The sequence below is a fragment of the Botryllus schlosseri genome, chromosome 4 (assembly GCF_051294905.1).
Source record: "Botryllus schlosseri isolate E-star chromosome 4, Bs_hap1, whole genome shotgun sequence".
Lineage (NCBI taxonomy): Eukaryota > Metazoa > Chordata > Ascidiacea > Stolidobranchia > Styelidae > Botryllus > Botryllus schlosseri.
In genome coordinates this window covers 27,134,072-27,150,001 of record NC_137239.1, presented here as the reverse complement: position 1 = coordinate 27,150,001, position 15,930 = coordinate 27,134,072, and the positions used below count along the sequence as shown (strand labels likewise).

Here is a 15,930-nt window from a genome sequence, read left to right as displayed (position 1 = left end):
GAGAAACTGACATCAGACGTAATTTCGTGTCGTTTCAAAACAATGCTTCAACATCCTACCAGGAAGAGTCCATTCATTAGCTTTTTTGATGTTGAACACAAAAAAACTGCCACAGAGAACGCAGCGTTTGGCTTTGCATATTTTCCGGTAAGAACTTTGTTCGTTTTACCGATTAGATAATCGGTTCAAGGGTGCGAAATTCAATATTTGAATACAAAGCTATGATTCAACCGATGGACACAAAGGCCTGCTTACAGCGGCGACATAGCACATTACCATGGTATCACCTGACATGTTCATCAGCGATCTTCTGATTTATTAACTTCCATCTGTAGAAATAAGTTCTAGCTATGCATTACCTACAATGGCGCAATGTGCGACATGACTTAAACTTTTACCGTAGAGGAAATTCACAAATGAGGATGGTCGCCGCGTACACTGCAATACCAAAGCATGTAGCCGCGGCTCTCAATCGCGCACACTCACCTGATAATTGCAGTCTTCGACAACACAGTGATAATGGTCTCTCGTATAATATTGACAGGTCAACAGTCCACATCGGTTAGCACTTGTAAATCTAAAACACAAAAAACACGGAACTGTAAATGCTGTTAACGTGGCATTCTTACTGAAAAACGACGCAAGAACCAATGCAAACACGCATTAAATCGAATGCACGCTAGAAATAGCATGAAAAACGGAATTTTAACAATACAGTTGACAATAATGATGATAATGATGTAAACACTAGTTAAGTCAATAATACAGGTGCCTTGCATAAAATTTTTGCAAAGTTCATACATAGGCAGATTAAATGTAACGCCAGAATACCATCCGTGCGCGAAGTTATATACATACAGAATTATCGAATGCAAGTCACGTCCAGGATATCTCAATATGTAAACAAAAGTCAAAATTTTGCCAAAATTGTAGCGTTAGGTCAAAACATGTCAAAATTGTTTACGAAATCAAAATTATATTGCGACCTGCATTTCGTTTGCGTCGTAGATTTTACACCGTCGGTGAACTTATCATTTAACATTTTACAGCTTGCAGCCTACTTTATAGGCCTACCGTTGTAGACGGCCCCTTGTCTGCTCATTGTGAATCATAAACTACTGCTCAGTATACCGCAATATCCTAACTGAAGTGAGACCGTGTGGGCATTGCATGGTTCGGCCAACAACTGCTGCTGTCGAACGTTCATTCTCCATTCTTGGCAAGCTGCCTGGTAAGAACGGACACTTTCTACCCGAGAATGTAGGAAAGTATCTTTCGTTGTACTACAACAAATTTCAATCATTTCTACCATAATACGTGATGTAACTACTGGAATTCTTCATACGGCCAAGATTTCGTTAACATAAAGTATCTTCATGTAAGAAATTGTCAGTTTTTGAGTCAAAAAAGTTTTTTTCAGGGTAAACTACTTCGTAAGGAGAGACGGTTCCAAGCAGAAATGAAGATAAGTGGTACAATTCTAACATTATGTTGGGAAAACACCTAATTTGCATACGTTAGGTCAAAATTTGGTCAACATTAAGGTCAAAAAATGTCAAAATTCTGATTTTTTAGGTCAAAACCTTCCGTTTTTCAAGTAAAATAAAAATCGCGCTAACCATGATACGAATGTTGACATACAACGTTCTTTTAAAGTGTCTACTAGTCGTTGACGATCACCCCTCGTGCTCGTCAGTCGAAAATATTTCATTATGAATAGATCACTCAAATGTAAATTGACACATAGTTGGTGGCGCGATTGTCGATATACCAAGATCTCTTGAATTCTTTACTAGTCACCGATGTGTGTCAATCGAAAATATTCGTGTTTATTTCGATATGAATATATTATTCAATTGCACATTGACGTTCTGTACCTCCAAGAAGCTCTTCACCGTCATACTCAATTACAATATAAAGAAACACCGGGAAATGATGGCAGTGAACGATTTGCTCAAGACTCAAGCCTAGGAGTATCTCAAGAAACCATCTCGCGCATAGCTAAATCACCATAATCACGACACGACGTTGAAAATTTCAAGAGGAAGTATCCGGGCCCAAAACCATTCTTTCTTCGCGCGTTCAGCTTGAATCACCACATTTTCGTGATTCATACAAAAACCTAACTCGCGTGTCACGCCACTTCCTCGAAGATGATACTTTCGGCCAAAAACCCACTTACAAGGAAGGAAGTTGAAAAATAACGCTACGCAGATATCGAAATTTCAAGATCGGGCCAGCAACCGCGTCTTGATGCAGATGCTTGAAAAACGCAATTCAAACTTACAGTGCAACCATACTTAACGCTGATATTAGTTTATAAGTGGCTACTGTCGTTAACTATTTTTGCACATCAATTCGAATAACTTGTGAAGCGTCTTTACCCCTGTGTCAAATCAACGACATAGCAGTAAATTTGGAAAAAAAAATTTCAGCTTTTCCAAATTAGATTATAATTAGAATGACAGCTACAACGTTTTTTTACCAAATTAGACTAAAATTTAAATTATAGCTGCACAGTTGTTTTCAAAATTCGATTAGAATCAGAAATAGCAAATTTGCGAAAACTTGGAAATTGAATGAAGATCAGTTAGTAACAGAATGGCATATATCTGCACAGCAAGCTTGGCTCTTTCGCACTATACGGGACTCCTGTAGATATGTGTATTTTCATCACGGTACCGCTAACAAACAAAAGAATTTCGCCCAGTCAGGATTTTGTGTCTTGAAATTAACATCGCTAGCGATCAATCAGCGTAAAATCAATGTAGATTAAAACCTTCTCTTTACGACGCCATAAACTCCAATTTCCAGTAGCGAACATCAAACTTGCTCCACGGAAGGTCTCCATAAACCAATTATAAAATCCAAAGTCGCACCATTGCGCATGCCATAAATGTAACAATAAATAACGTCCATGTAGGATTATGGCACCGTTTTAAAATTTCCAATTCAATGCATTTCCAAAATACCAATCGTAAGACTGCCATTATACATCCAAAGAATGCCAGAGAAAGACAAATTGGGTGCCAAAATTCGTAAACACATTCAACGACAACAGGAAACAGCAATTCTAAATACATTAACGTTATTATTAACTAGTGAGAAATATGGTAGCAGAACAGCTCCCTGTGTGCAAGAATCAATATCCTATAAGCTGGAATTCAACGCTACAAAAACATGTTAACATGCATAAAAGAGAGTGGATACGGGGTTGCAATACATGCCTTTTTCGTGACTCGCAGATAAGCTTTGAAGAGCTTCTTGGAGGTACAGAACTTCAATATGCAATTGTATAGTATATTCATATTGAAATGAACCCGAATGTTTTCGGCTGACACTCGTCAGGGGTAATCGTCAGCAACTAGTAGAGAATTGGAAAGAACATTGTATATCAGCAATCGTGAGCTTTGCGCGAATCCAATAGACTACCTACTTATACCGGAGTATGATTATTAAAATATTGCTACAGATGAAGTCAAATGTGCCTTGCACATGAGCAATTACAGCCTGTGCGGTACCAAAATACCAATATACACGTTCCAACAGTACCGGTACCAAATTGCGTGTACCAATTTTGACATATCTAAAATCTTGATTTTGTACTGCGCAGCCCGACTACCTTAAATTCGTAAAATATTGTCACAAAATCACAGTTATTCGTACCGTTTCGATCGCGAAACACTAAATGTGTGTCAATTTTTCCTACTCACTTTGTAATGTACTGATCAAAGACCTCTTGATCAAAAGTGGCCGGGTCCAGAGTTCCTCGCTTGATAGACCTGAAATTGATATTAAATCCCATGAATATACAACAAAATAGTAGTATCTTGCGTTGTTTGTAGTTTCTGGAAAGGAACTTACCCCACACCGCTTGAGACAGTGCCAGCGGCTAGACTATCACTTTGATTCAGGCTTCTACGGTCCGCCGATCTCGATGGAATAGGAGACAGTGAAGGCGATCCATTCTAAAACGAGACACAATTAGCAACTAGAATACAGTGATGGTCATAAATCAGGGTAAGTGTCCGAGGTAAGTGCAACGGACACCAATACATATCGTTGCGATTTTCATTATTTTCGATAATACCATGGACATGTTTGAGTCTATCACATGGTCAAGATATGAGGTGAAAGTATGAGGGGCGTTTATCACATCAGAGTCTATCATATCCATTGCTTTTCCCATTTTGGAATGTAATTTTTAATCTGAGCCGTACGCCGCAGCTACATTTTGAGTCAGAGCTTTCTATAGATACATTGTCTTTAACTAGAAGCCAGACACCATAAACTTCAAGTCCAGGGAAAGATACTTAACCACAACCTAAAATCACCGCACACCATCCATACCTGCGTCATCAAAGAGTACGTCTGCATGAACAAATTCTTCAAACGTTCGTTCGGGTCCTCACTAGGGACATCTGGAAACATATCGAGCCAATTATCACCAGACAAGTGATACTATAACACAAATTACAGACTACGACAGAGAAAATTAACACCTAACAATACAGATCATCAGGCAGTTCCGCTTCTTTACATTGTGCGTAAGGGCCGTACGGCTAGGACAGCTTGGTAGCTTTCTATTACAAACATACACATTTAATACCACCTCACAAGAATGCATATTATGAAACAGGAAACAACTAACGTAACAAATTTTTCCAAGTAACTGATAAAAAATTAATTAAACTAATTAGAGAGAAATGCCGGTAATCTAATTCGTGAGATATGTCTTTGGTCTAATTCTAATGTAATTTTTGAAATGTTTCTATGGAGAACTGCATACTGCGAAAAGAGCCAAGCTTGCCGTACAGACGTTTGCTCTTCTCATGCTCATGAGAAGAAACTATTTAATTGACAAGAACTGAATTTGATTTAATTTCCAGCATTTCACGAATTCGTTAATTCTAATTCTAATTTAATTCGGGAAACAACTGTGTAGAGATAATTTTAATTTTAGGCCAATTCGGAAAGAAAACTGTGTGGCAATAATTGTCATTTTTATCTATCCCGGAAAAAACTGTAGCTATAATTCTGATTTTAGTCTAATTAGGAAATGACTTTGTGCTGCGATTGTTGATATACAATGTTCTTTCCAATTCTCTACTAGTTGCTGACGATTACCTCTGACGAGTGTCAGCCGAAACTATTCCTGTTCATTTCAATATGAATATATACCATTCAAATAACTTTGTAGCTATAAACACATTATTGATTAAAGAATTGACCAATCGCGCTGACCAAAGATCGGAGCAACCACACATTCACACTAAACAAAGAGAAATTCCGTTAATATCTGCTTCTAAATATTTCATGGCCGGTAACATAACCGAGATTTATCAATATTTTACCGTTATATCATACCTGGCGCATTATACAGTGGAACTGGTAGCTTGCTTTCGCCGACAGGCGTCGTATTCGAATGCTGAGACATTTGCGAAGATGCGGCCATTTGTTTTTGTTGCTGTATGAAATCTTCCCTCGACAGGGGCGGTGGCGCATTGTCCTGCGAATAAGACAAAGGCTTGACAGCAACAAAACAAATCAATAAACAAGAACACTCATCGGTACACAACAAATAAGCGTCTTGATATGCCTTATGGCATACTTATAACCTTGTTTAGAACATTTTCGTTATTGCTACTCTTCAATTATTAACAAATCTGGCTAGAATTTGAAGTAAACTGAATTTCATCATGAAATCTGCCAATCCGTGGCTGATATGCCTCTTAATAAGTCTCATCGCATTACTAACAGCCTTGTTTATCACATTTTTGATATTGCTACTACTCATTTGTATCAGCATGACCTTGGAAGCGTAGCCCACTAATGAGACATTGATTGAACATGATTCTATCATTTGAGTATTTGTTAATCTTACGATAGCTTAATATTTGTGGTCAGCAAGCAATACCGCCTTACATCCACACAGAATACTATACAACGATTCATGGATAAGAGGTTTACATGAAAAATGTGCCTTACAAGCCATAATCAATGCAGTTCTGTAGAAATTCAACACATGATCGCTATCAAACCATAAATTATGATATCAAAAACTGATACAATAAATCGATACCAATTGTAAAATATGATGGACAGTTTTCGTGACAATTAGGGAGATTGTATATTTGAATATAATTGAAAAAAAACTGCAACAATAAATCAATATGCCTACCAGTTGTGAAATGTAAAGGACTATTACCATGGTGGTGTCTTCGCCAAAGGACATTGTTTATTTGAAAATACTTGGTTTTGTACGTAGTTCAAGTCAAATACCGACAAAACAACCATCGTGGCAGTGACCAAAACAGACTTTGAATATTTCAGATCACAAACGACGGTCTTTACCTGATATCCATCCATTGGGGGTTCTTTTTTCGAATCCGGATTGCTTAATTGGCTGAGCCAATGCAACGTGAAAAACTGCTGTGTCGTGAGTCCGACTTCCTGCATAGCTTCCATTATGTTCTTGCCAGACTCCAGCATGGCGGTGAGCTCTTGATACCTTTAATAACGGACAAGATATACTTAGTACAAGCCTCCGACACTTAAATCAACCAGATGCTTACTTCCTCAACTGTTCTTCACTGATAGCGTTCAATCCCGCAACCTGTTCAGCCGCCATAGAAGGATGGATAATCGGTGTAGCGCTTTCAGATTTGGCATCACTTGCATAGTCTGCGAAAAACATCGAAAGACACTGCAATCTCCGCACTTGGATGCCATTATAACGAAAATTACAGAGCAGCTATCCTGGTTTCAAATGACTCGAGATATGGTATTTACCTTGAAGTCTATTTTGTGTGCCATTATGTCACTACATTGATGACATCAAGCTCACTGGGTCGCATCGTGGTGAAAATAGCATTGGCCCCTTCATAATTTTAACCTCTGCGCCCTGATACACAATTATAGGATGTGAAGGGAAGGCAATAGATGAGTCACATATACGAAAATTTGATAAAATAGTATTTACGCTGGCCGCTGGGCGATTCTACAATTAACAATGACCAATTTCTCACCGTAAATACTAGTTTTCGACTTCAAAATTTTATGCTCTGATCATTTTTCTTCTAGACGTTGGAATCGACAAAAAATTGTTACGCATCCTTACTTCAGATAGCCTAACAATTTTGTGGGGTATCCAGTAAAATTTGAAAAAGTTTTGTAATTTTTTTAATAATAAATCTAAAAATTTATATTCTTATAGCTACCCTTCTACAGGTTGGAATTGAGGCGAATTTGATGTGCAGTTTTTTTTTAGCCAACCTTACAATTTTCATCAAGTAGCCAGACAAATCTGAAACAAACTTATTCTGAAACAGCCGACACAAAGGTTATTATTATGGAGTTACTATACTAAGGGCGTATCGATTCCTGAGTATACGAACGGAAACATCAACTTTGATGGGTCATTATATTCATTGAGCCGATATCACGCATGTATTTTTGCGGCAAGGTCCCCGGTTTGCTACATACCTGTATCATATTTCGGCCTTTTAACCGAAAGATCCAAGCCCGCCGAAGGCTGACTTTGGATCGGGGTTGTCGTTTCGGCGCTGTGTGAAGTTTCTCTTGCGTCCATGTCATCTGAGAAGTGAGGGAGTTTTTTTCAAATTAAATCAAAACCAAGATACAATTCCAGTGATCACATAACAATAGCGAGACCAAAAATTACAATCGTCCAATCCAGTTAATTCAGAAAAAAAGTAGGCCTAATAGTGAAATTTTGAAGTTAGCAAACAGTTAAACCACCAGCGTAAACCCATATTATACAACGTCTTAACGTTTTCCGGTATATTTTTAAGAGCTAACCCTCTCGTTTTGGCACATGTCAACCCACATTTGAAACTTTATTGCGTGCCCGACTGGTCAAACCGTGAAAAGTTTAATATCCCGCATTCGGTCTCAATTTTCAAATCTCACATCTTAAATATTTATCGCAAGATATCGTAAATAACAATGGTTAAATATTACACCGCAGCTCTCAATGTTGTGTCCATCACGTAATATAAGCAGATTTTGAGTCAAGAGTGAAGTCGCATATTATCAAGCTGCAAATCATTGATTCGGATGGCATGAAATGTCAGATTTCACCAATCATAGCACAACTTTCTAGCTATTGGTTCATCAAGCGGAATAATCGCTGAATCATATTATATGCAAGCTCAAAATTGACTGATGGGAAATTGGAAACTGTCTAGAAAATGAAATACCAAGTCTCCATGACATTGTGAATGCATTAAATCGAGTAAATTGCGTCCGCAAGTTTACAGCGTATGAGGAAATTCCGCGTTTTGTGATATTATGATAAACCGAGATCGCTTCCCATACAAATATTGTCCCACACTTCGAAATTCCACTTAGACATCGAAACTTCACACCAGGAAATTGCTTTCAGAAAATAGCGATACAGATATTCCGCACAATATAAGAGAATGATCGACGGATCGCCATCTATCAGCATTAAAATAATTTGCCATTCTTAATGGTAAATTCTGCAAGGTGGCTCGAATGAACTCGATAGATACCGTTGAAATGTCCACGACTGCAAATTTCCTCGCAAAAATAATGCGCAATCTATTTTTAATCAAGCTAAAGGTCCATTTCAATATCAAAGAGATCAATACGGGACAAAACGAACGGAGGAGCTCATAACTTGAAAACAGCACCGATCAATAACATAAATTTTCCATCGAAAACAAAAACCCAACGTCAATTTCAATGCTTTGGCTCAGATGGTTAATGCCTATTGGAAGTACATATCTCAAATCAATACTTATGTAGGATTATAAAATGCATTGGATTAGCTGCTGCCAACATGTTATGAATATCATTCAAGTCTGCATTGAACAATTTGTCAGGGAAATGAGCTATTTTTAATACGGAACTTAGGAAATGGATGACTGGTCAATGGACAACATGGAAATCCAATATTTATGGTCACTAACAGGAAAAAAATCCCGATACATATCTGTAACCCTACCAAACGAAAAGCACGGTTACTTTAAGATTTATCAACTTTGCTGGCCGCTAGTTGAGGGATAATAGTGGTGTCACAGATAACTGTTGATCATCAATATTGTGTGACTTGTTAAGCCTACATACTAGCTGTCTGTTGGTACCAAATAACCTACTACTTTAGGACACTTAGGACATTTAGAATTTGTAGCATTGTTCATTCAAATGTCTCATATGTTTGCTTGCATAAAATTAAGGGTGCCATATCATACAAACATGTTTTGTCTGACAAATTGATCACTTTTGGGGATTATGACCCCTGTTCTGTGACAAAAATCAAGTTGACGTAACATTAACTAAGACTGTTTTCGACCAGCCAGACACCCTATGTCCCTATCATACTAGTTCAACATTAATCGCGAACGTGCCCAGCTCAGTCATGGAAGATGTGTGAGTGAATAAAAGGCATATTTAAAATGGTCAAGTAGGCTATAAAACTCTAAGAACGACCGAACCCACAAGTCTTATTATAAGTACCATTTCAGGTAGGTAGGTAGTTACCCACCGTCCCCCAGAAATATGGTAGTTGGGAAGGGCAAGGGTGCATTATTATCTTAACAAGAAGCTGCATCGATATTTCGATACATATTTCCACAATCCTTTCATGCGCCTCTAGCTATTATAGGGTGGAGTGAGAAAAAGAAAAGTTTGAATTTCAAAAAGTGCCTTTTGATATTTGGTCCCAAATCTACTGCTATCACCAATTCAGGTTCCTGCACCCTCTAGTGGCCGTGCAATATCACCGAACGAGCCGAACATAGCAAATTTTGCCATATCTTGGATACCGCTTATGTTCCAAAGCTAGTTTTGGGCTTAAAAGCTGCGGAAGCGACATGTTTCTATCTCACTTCCATAGAACTTTGTATTGAAAATGTACAGAAAGCAAATTATTGACTTTTAGACTGCCATTGAAATGTCGGTTGGTTTTACCAAGTTTACAATGCCGATTTTCATGTTACAATTTGTTACATTGCTGCTTTAACAACAAAATCTGCTATTAGTTATTGAATAGCACACACTTTATCACGCAGCAAGATGATTACAAAACGTATGCCGCTTCAAAAGTAGGAAACAAAGGCAACGCCAAATCGACAACACAAGATACACTCATCGTGGAAATAAAACCGCGCAACAAAAACATCGACCATTACAATATGTTCCGCACACTCATACGACAGAATCACCGACAAAACTACAGAAAGCATAACTGGAAGTCACATTCATACAGGAAAAGGCATCACGCGATTTATGCGTTGTCCAAGAGAAAGAGGTATTTATGGAGGCTTACTGGAATTGAGCGCCGAATATTCAGGACGGGTTTTTTTCTGTTGGTGTCCTTCTCCGTCGCTCACGCTCTCCGGTTCGAGAACGTAAACTCCTAAAACGAAAAAATTATATACATAGGATATAAACCAATCTCGACCCCACAAAGCACTGTCAATCGGAGGATTCGGTTTTTGAGATTCAACGAAATAATTTGCACGAAAACGGATCATGACGTATTGCCGCAGAAAACCAAGCATATTTATACACGTAGGCACACTTGGACAACTATATAATTCTTGCTGTCTAATTTGACTAAATTAGCACGAAATACCAGTAACCTAATTCTAGTTCTAATCTAATTTGTGAAATATTTCTATGCTCGAATTTTAATTATAATCTAATTTCTGCATTTCCTGTCAATGCTAACGGATAACTGCATAGCGTGAAACGCGCCAAGCTTGGTGTACAGACATTTGCTGTTCTCGTGCTCATGAGAATGGTCTTTGACCTGATTGGTACTGAATGTCCAGGTTTCCGCGAATTCAGTAATTCTAATCTAATTTGAAAAGAACTGTGTAGCTATAATTCTAATCTAATTTGGAGAAAATGTGCAGCTATAATTTTAACTCTAACCTAATTTGGAAAAGCTCTGAAAGATGAATTACAAGGGCTAGACATAATGATTTATATTCATATTGAAATAAACCCAAATATTCTAAGCTAAAACTCGTGTGTGGTATTTGTCAACATTTAGTAGAGATTTCAAAAGACCCCTTTAAATAACTTCATGTATGATTGTAAAGTAAGACCGACCCACCATCAAGTCTGTCGTTGTCATTCGAAATCGGTCCCACAGACGGACGATCATTAGGCTGACTGTTGCCTGTTCGAGGCTCTTCTTTACGGGTGCTGTTAGAGAAATCTGCCGGATTTCCAAACCCCGTCAGTTTACTGCAAATCGAGTCCACACGCCGGGCTGGCTTGCTTTTCCTCCGCGACGCCATGGCGGCTTCAAAACCGGCCAGAATAATTCAAACAACCTCAACCTTACGACCACTGTAGGCTTTTAGCGCCTGCCTACTACATAAATAGAGCTGAGAACAAGAAAAGAGAACTTTTTATATGAAAATGCGATAGTTTGATGCATTCCATTGGAAAATTATCCCTGTATTTGTAGTCAAAGACCTCACAGTAGGGCTGTTCAAAAATAATTTTTTTTTCCCGATTCAAGCCGGTCACCTCTTAAATCATCAGGTTACCCTAAAAAACGATGCACACCAAATTTGGTTCAATTCTAACAAGTATAGGGCTCCGCGGATCCAATTGAATTTTTTAATTTAAACAGGAAAATTAAAAAAAAAAATTTCCAAATTTTTCTGCCAACCCCATGAAATTGTTGAGCTGTCTTCAAAGACGTTGCAAAACAAATTTGACTCAATTCCAAGTAGTAGAAGCGGAGTTATGTGAGTTTTTCGTTGATAAATCACGGATTATCCACCAATCAAGGATAATCCGAGAAATATCAACGAAAAACTCCAATAACTCCGCTTCTACTACTTGGAATTGAGTCAAATTTGTTTTGCATGGTCTCTGAAGACAGCTCAACAATTTCATGGGGTTGACAGAAAAATTAGAATTTTTTTTTTTTTAATTTTCCTGTTTAAATTAAAAAATTCAATTGGATCCGCGGAGCCCTATACTTGTTAGAATTGAACCAAATTTGGTGTGCATCGTTTTTTAGGGTAACCTGACGATTTAAGAGGTGACCGGCTTGAATCGGGAAAAAAAAGTTATTTTTGAACAGCCCTACCTCACAGGCTACAATTTCTAACGAAGTGTCAATAATAATCAAATCCGCACGCCACCGCAAATATTTCAACTTCTCAAAATAAAGCATTTTCGTGACATTAATTTCAGAACAGGAAATTTGTCTTTGAAGGCAGTTATCTGAAGTTGAAATTCCCTAGAGGAGAATGATAATTCTGAAATTACTGATCGTAAAATCCTTCTACCTCGGACACACCAATGCATTATAATTTTATCCAGAAGTAGATAAAGCGTGGTGAAACTGGTATCATTTTCTAGAGAATATAAGTCAAAAATTACTCCATCGTGTCATTTTCAAAACCTAATACAGGCCTAACAACCAGCAGCCCAAAATTTCACGGTAAACTGTTATCTTTTTCCGTAAATACCAGTCGAAAATTACTCCATCCTGTCATATCCTTAACCTAAAGTCAGGCTGATAACCAGCAGCCCAAAACGTCATTAAATTATACATCAACGAAAACTAAACACACCACACTGATATATTGAGGGTCAGCATGCAGAAAAACAACGTCCCGTGTTTGAATACCGAAATAGGAATTTTAAACGATGTACAAATATATTCTAGGAAAAAGAGAGCAAAGTCAAGCGACTCGCGCTTCGGCAAACAAACTCCAGCGCAAAATTCTCAAGTGAAGGCCGCATCGTCGAAATTAATAAGTAGGTCAGCGCGGTTCTAAGAACTAATACTCGCCGCCCGCCAAAATCGCCACGAAAATCAAGGCTGATACTTTGCAATCTAGGGCAGCAGGCCTAATAATCGCCGACAATCAGACATTGGGACAACATCTCACCCAGTAAACCAAACACAAACACGACACAGGAACGCTTTCGGCTAAGTTACAAGTCTAGACGGGCCCGAATCCGAAATTTAGATAAATAAAAGCCCTTATAAACCGCACCGCCAACAGATTATGGCACGCAGATATTCGGTTATCAAAAGTTAACGTAATTAATCCTGGCGAAACGTATCGAGAGCCCCGCTATTTATCAAGCACACTATCAATAGCTTGAATGCGTAAATTAGATTTTCTGGCGTCGAGAAACGTATAAGCGACCCACTATTTATTAGAAGTTTTATCAGCATCCTGAATGCACAAATTAGATTTACGACTAGTACTTTCATGATAACTGCGTAATAGTCGCAGGCGATACTAATAATAAAATTGAAAGCGCAAAATTGTAGCCTATGACAATGTACTTCCTTAGCGATCTAGGCCTAGAACAAACAACTTCGCACGCGCGGAAGTCACCGACGCTCAACTCTGGTCGAGATGCTCCTAAATTTTGCAACAGAAACCGTGTCTATTTCCTGAAGAAGCAAGGATAAAGCGTGAACCGGTTTCAAGGTGCCGAGGCTAAGCATAAAAAAACATCGCCCTAAATTCATTACGTAATATCGCCGTGTGATGTGTGAAGTACGCGGTTGCGCGCTGGCATAAAACCGCGGCGAAGCATCAATAAAACTATGCCTATCTCCCGGTGGCACAAGCGATATTTTGCGTAGTACGGCAGCCTGCAAAATCTATGCCTATCTGCCAATGGCGCGCACGTTATTTCGCAAAGCACACCGTCCTGTAAAAGCTGCGTTTTTCGTTCGCCGATCAATCGGCAAAATGAGCACAACCACCGAAAAATCGATGCGCAAGCATTACCGGCTGATAAACTATCGAATTTTTTCTCCGAAAATCCGGACGGGACACAGAAAATTGCAATAAAATCGAGCGCGGCCGAGCGTTAAGTTATCCGACGCGCGGGATGTCGCGCAAAAATTAGTGCAATCCGTCTCCCCCCGATTTAGCGCGGAAAGCTGATTTATCTCCTCGCCCGTATGAATTGCGAATAATTATCGAGCGCGGTCATAATCGCGCGAACCACATAAACCGGATATTGTCCGTTTAGATCACGCGAAAAAGCGCCTGATACGCTTTCACCACGGGTAGAAAGCGGAGATGAGCATTTGGTTTGGAAAATGGATTTGTAGAGTAAAGATGTTGGCCGAATTAGAAGTGGCATTGGATTTATGACTGCTTTGAATCCGGATTCGGACTGTAATTACTAATAACACACAATTTTCACGAGAAATGTCGACAAAATTACAGTCCTTGCCGGACAGGATAGCGTAATGGTGAAGCGTCCAGCTCGGTCGGTATTTCGTGGGTCCAAACCCCGTCCGATTCAATTCAAAGACCTCATCAGTAAAAGTGGTATCTGTGACTTATGCGGCGTCAGGCCATAGACCTCATCAGTATAAGTGGTATGTGTGGCTTATGCGGCGGACAGCATTACTGGGATAGAACAGAGGGGTGGTGAAAGCCATACAAGGCTGTATTATCTGTACTTTCTTGTCCAGCGGCATATGCACATCATGCACTCGTGGTATGCATATGCACAGATCGTGTGTATGTATATCCTGAGTCGGTGTATATGCCGCAAAACATCAAGGACAAAATATATAACGTCCTATTAAAATGGACTTGTCGCACGAAATGAATTCAGGATTCGGATTTCAGTCAGAAAGAGTATTTGGATTTGCAAATATCAATTAATGCTCGCAAGCATCAGAATATTACGGCTGAGGCTCTTCTTTTGTACAATTGCTTCCGCAGTTTTAAAATGCGCAGGGTGCAATTTACATATTGCACGATGCTAACGAAACGTTTTCCCAGATACCATACGGATTAACTTTGAGGCGTTCACAAAATAATTCAGCAAACACACACAATACACGCTACACAGCAGACTTGGACAACTAGGTAATTCTACTTAATTGAAGCGAAATGCCGCTGATCTAATTCTAATTTAATTTGTGAAATCTTCCTTTTATCGAATTATAATTCTAATCCAATTTCTGTTTTTCCTGTAAATGCTAAAGGAGCTTACTTGCTTTCGCGAATTCAGTAATTCTAATTATAATCTACTATGTAAAATACTGTGTAGCTATAATTCTAATTTTAATCTAATTTGGAAATAACTATGCAGTTATAATCCTAATTCTACTCTATTTCGGAAATAACTTTGCTGCGGTAATTCTAATTCTAATCGAATTCGGAGAAGCTGTAAATCTTCTGGTTGTAATGTCCGCTACACAGTACCTATTGACCAGGTTCGCAAATCTCAAGTCACGGACGCAGTTACCGAGTGCGAGAATGTGCATTAATCAAATCGAATGGAAGACTCGAGATAGGAAAACGCTGATGTCGCCTTTTAGATGAAGATATTTCCTGCCAAGACGCGCGCAAGGCCGCTCAGATTTGAAAAATGCGGGCGACCAATTCACTTCCTCGTCAGAAATTTTGTGAGCTGAATTAATCCATCAACAGACCATCGCAACGGTGCAGGCGTGCGGCGCAGTGTCATTTGATTTCATCAGATCGAGTCGGCTGTAAGTACGTACTGGCAAAACATATCGTATACTGATTGGTGTGCGAGTATAATGCAGCGCAAAAGTTCAAGGTAAGCTGGCATACTAGATTATCATTCACCCAATGTCAAAAATCAACACTCGCACGTATCACAAGCAGGCTTCTCGAAAATTTCGGATACCTCCTCAGGGGATAGACCCATTTCAGGTCAACACGCGTCGAAAATCCGTAAAAAGACGGCCTGCAACAGGCACACCGGGAACAAAAACACGCGCGATCAATATTTTGTTTTGAAAAACACGCGAATTCGTGCCGAGTTCACTAACGGCGGCTGGTTTTGATTGAATTGGTATGCCGCGGTAAAAGTTGAATACACGTATGCGGAAAGTGTGACGTGAAAACGGTTGAATACAGATTGGCAATTGTTTCCGTTCAAGCATTTAGT

At 39.0% G+C, this 15,930-nt stretch overlaps 1 protein-coding gene across 3 annotated transcripts in view; it reads right to left on the bottom strand.

Annotated features, from left to right (window-relative positions):
* LOC145438345 (zinc finger protein castor homolog 1-like) overlaps window positions 1-14,327 on the bottom strand; it is a 36,019-nt gene extending 21,692 nt beyond the window's left edge. For 2 of the 3 annotated variants that reach the window (XM_080315738.1, XM_080315739.1), the window contains exons 1-11: window positions 12,104-14,322; window positions 11,111-11,478; window positions 10,316-10,405; window positions 7,486-7,596; window positions 6,576-6,684; window positions 6,355-6,511; window positions 5,368-5,509; window positions 4,351-4,421; window positions 3,865-3,968; window positions 3,714-3,782; window positions 487-577 (exon numbers count right to left, since the gene is read on the bottom strand). In XM_080315738.1, coding sequence (XP_080171864.1) covers window positions 487-577; window positions 3,714-3,782; window positions 3,865-3,968; window positions 4,351-4,421; window positions 5,368-5,509; window positions 6,355-6,511; window positions 6,576-6,684; window positions 7,486-7,596; window positions 10,316-10,405; window positions 11,111-11,297 — 1,131 coding nt within the window. In that variant the 5' untranslated portion in view covers window positions 11,298-11,478; window positions 12,104-14,322. Of the gene's footprint in view, window positions 1-486; window positions 578-3,713; window positions 3,783-3,864; window positions 3,969-4,350; window positions 4,422-5,367; window positions 5,510-6,354; window positions 6,512-6,575; window positions 6,685-7,485; window positions 7,597-10,315; window positions 10,406-11,110; window positions 11,479-12,103 lie in introns of all 3 variants that reach the window. The other variant, XM_080315737.1, reaches the window with a different exon arrangement.
* Between the last annotated feature and the right edge of the window lie 1,603 nt (window positions 14,328-15,930).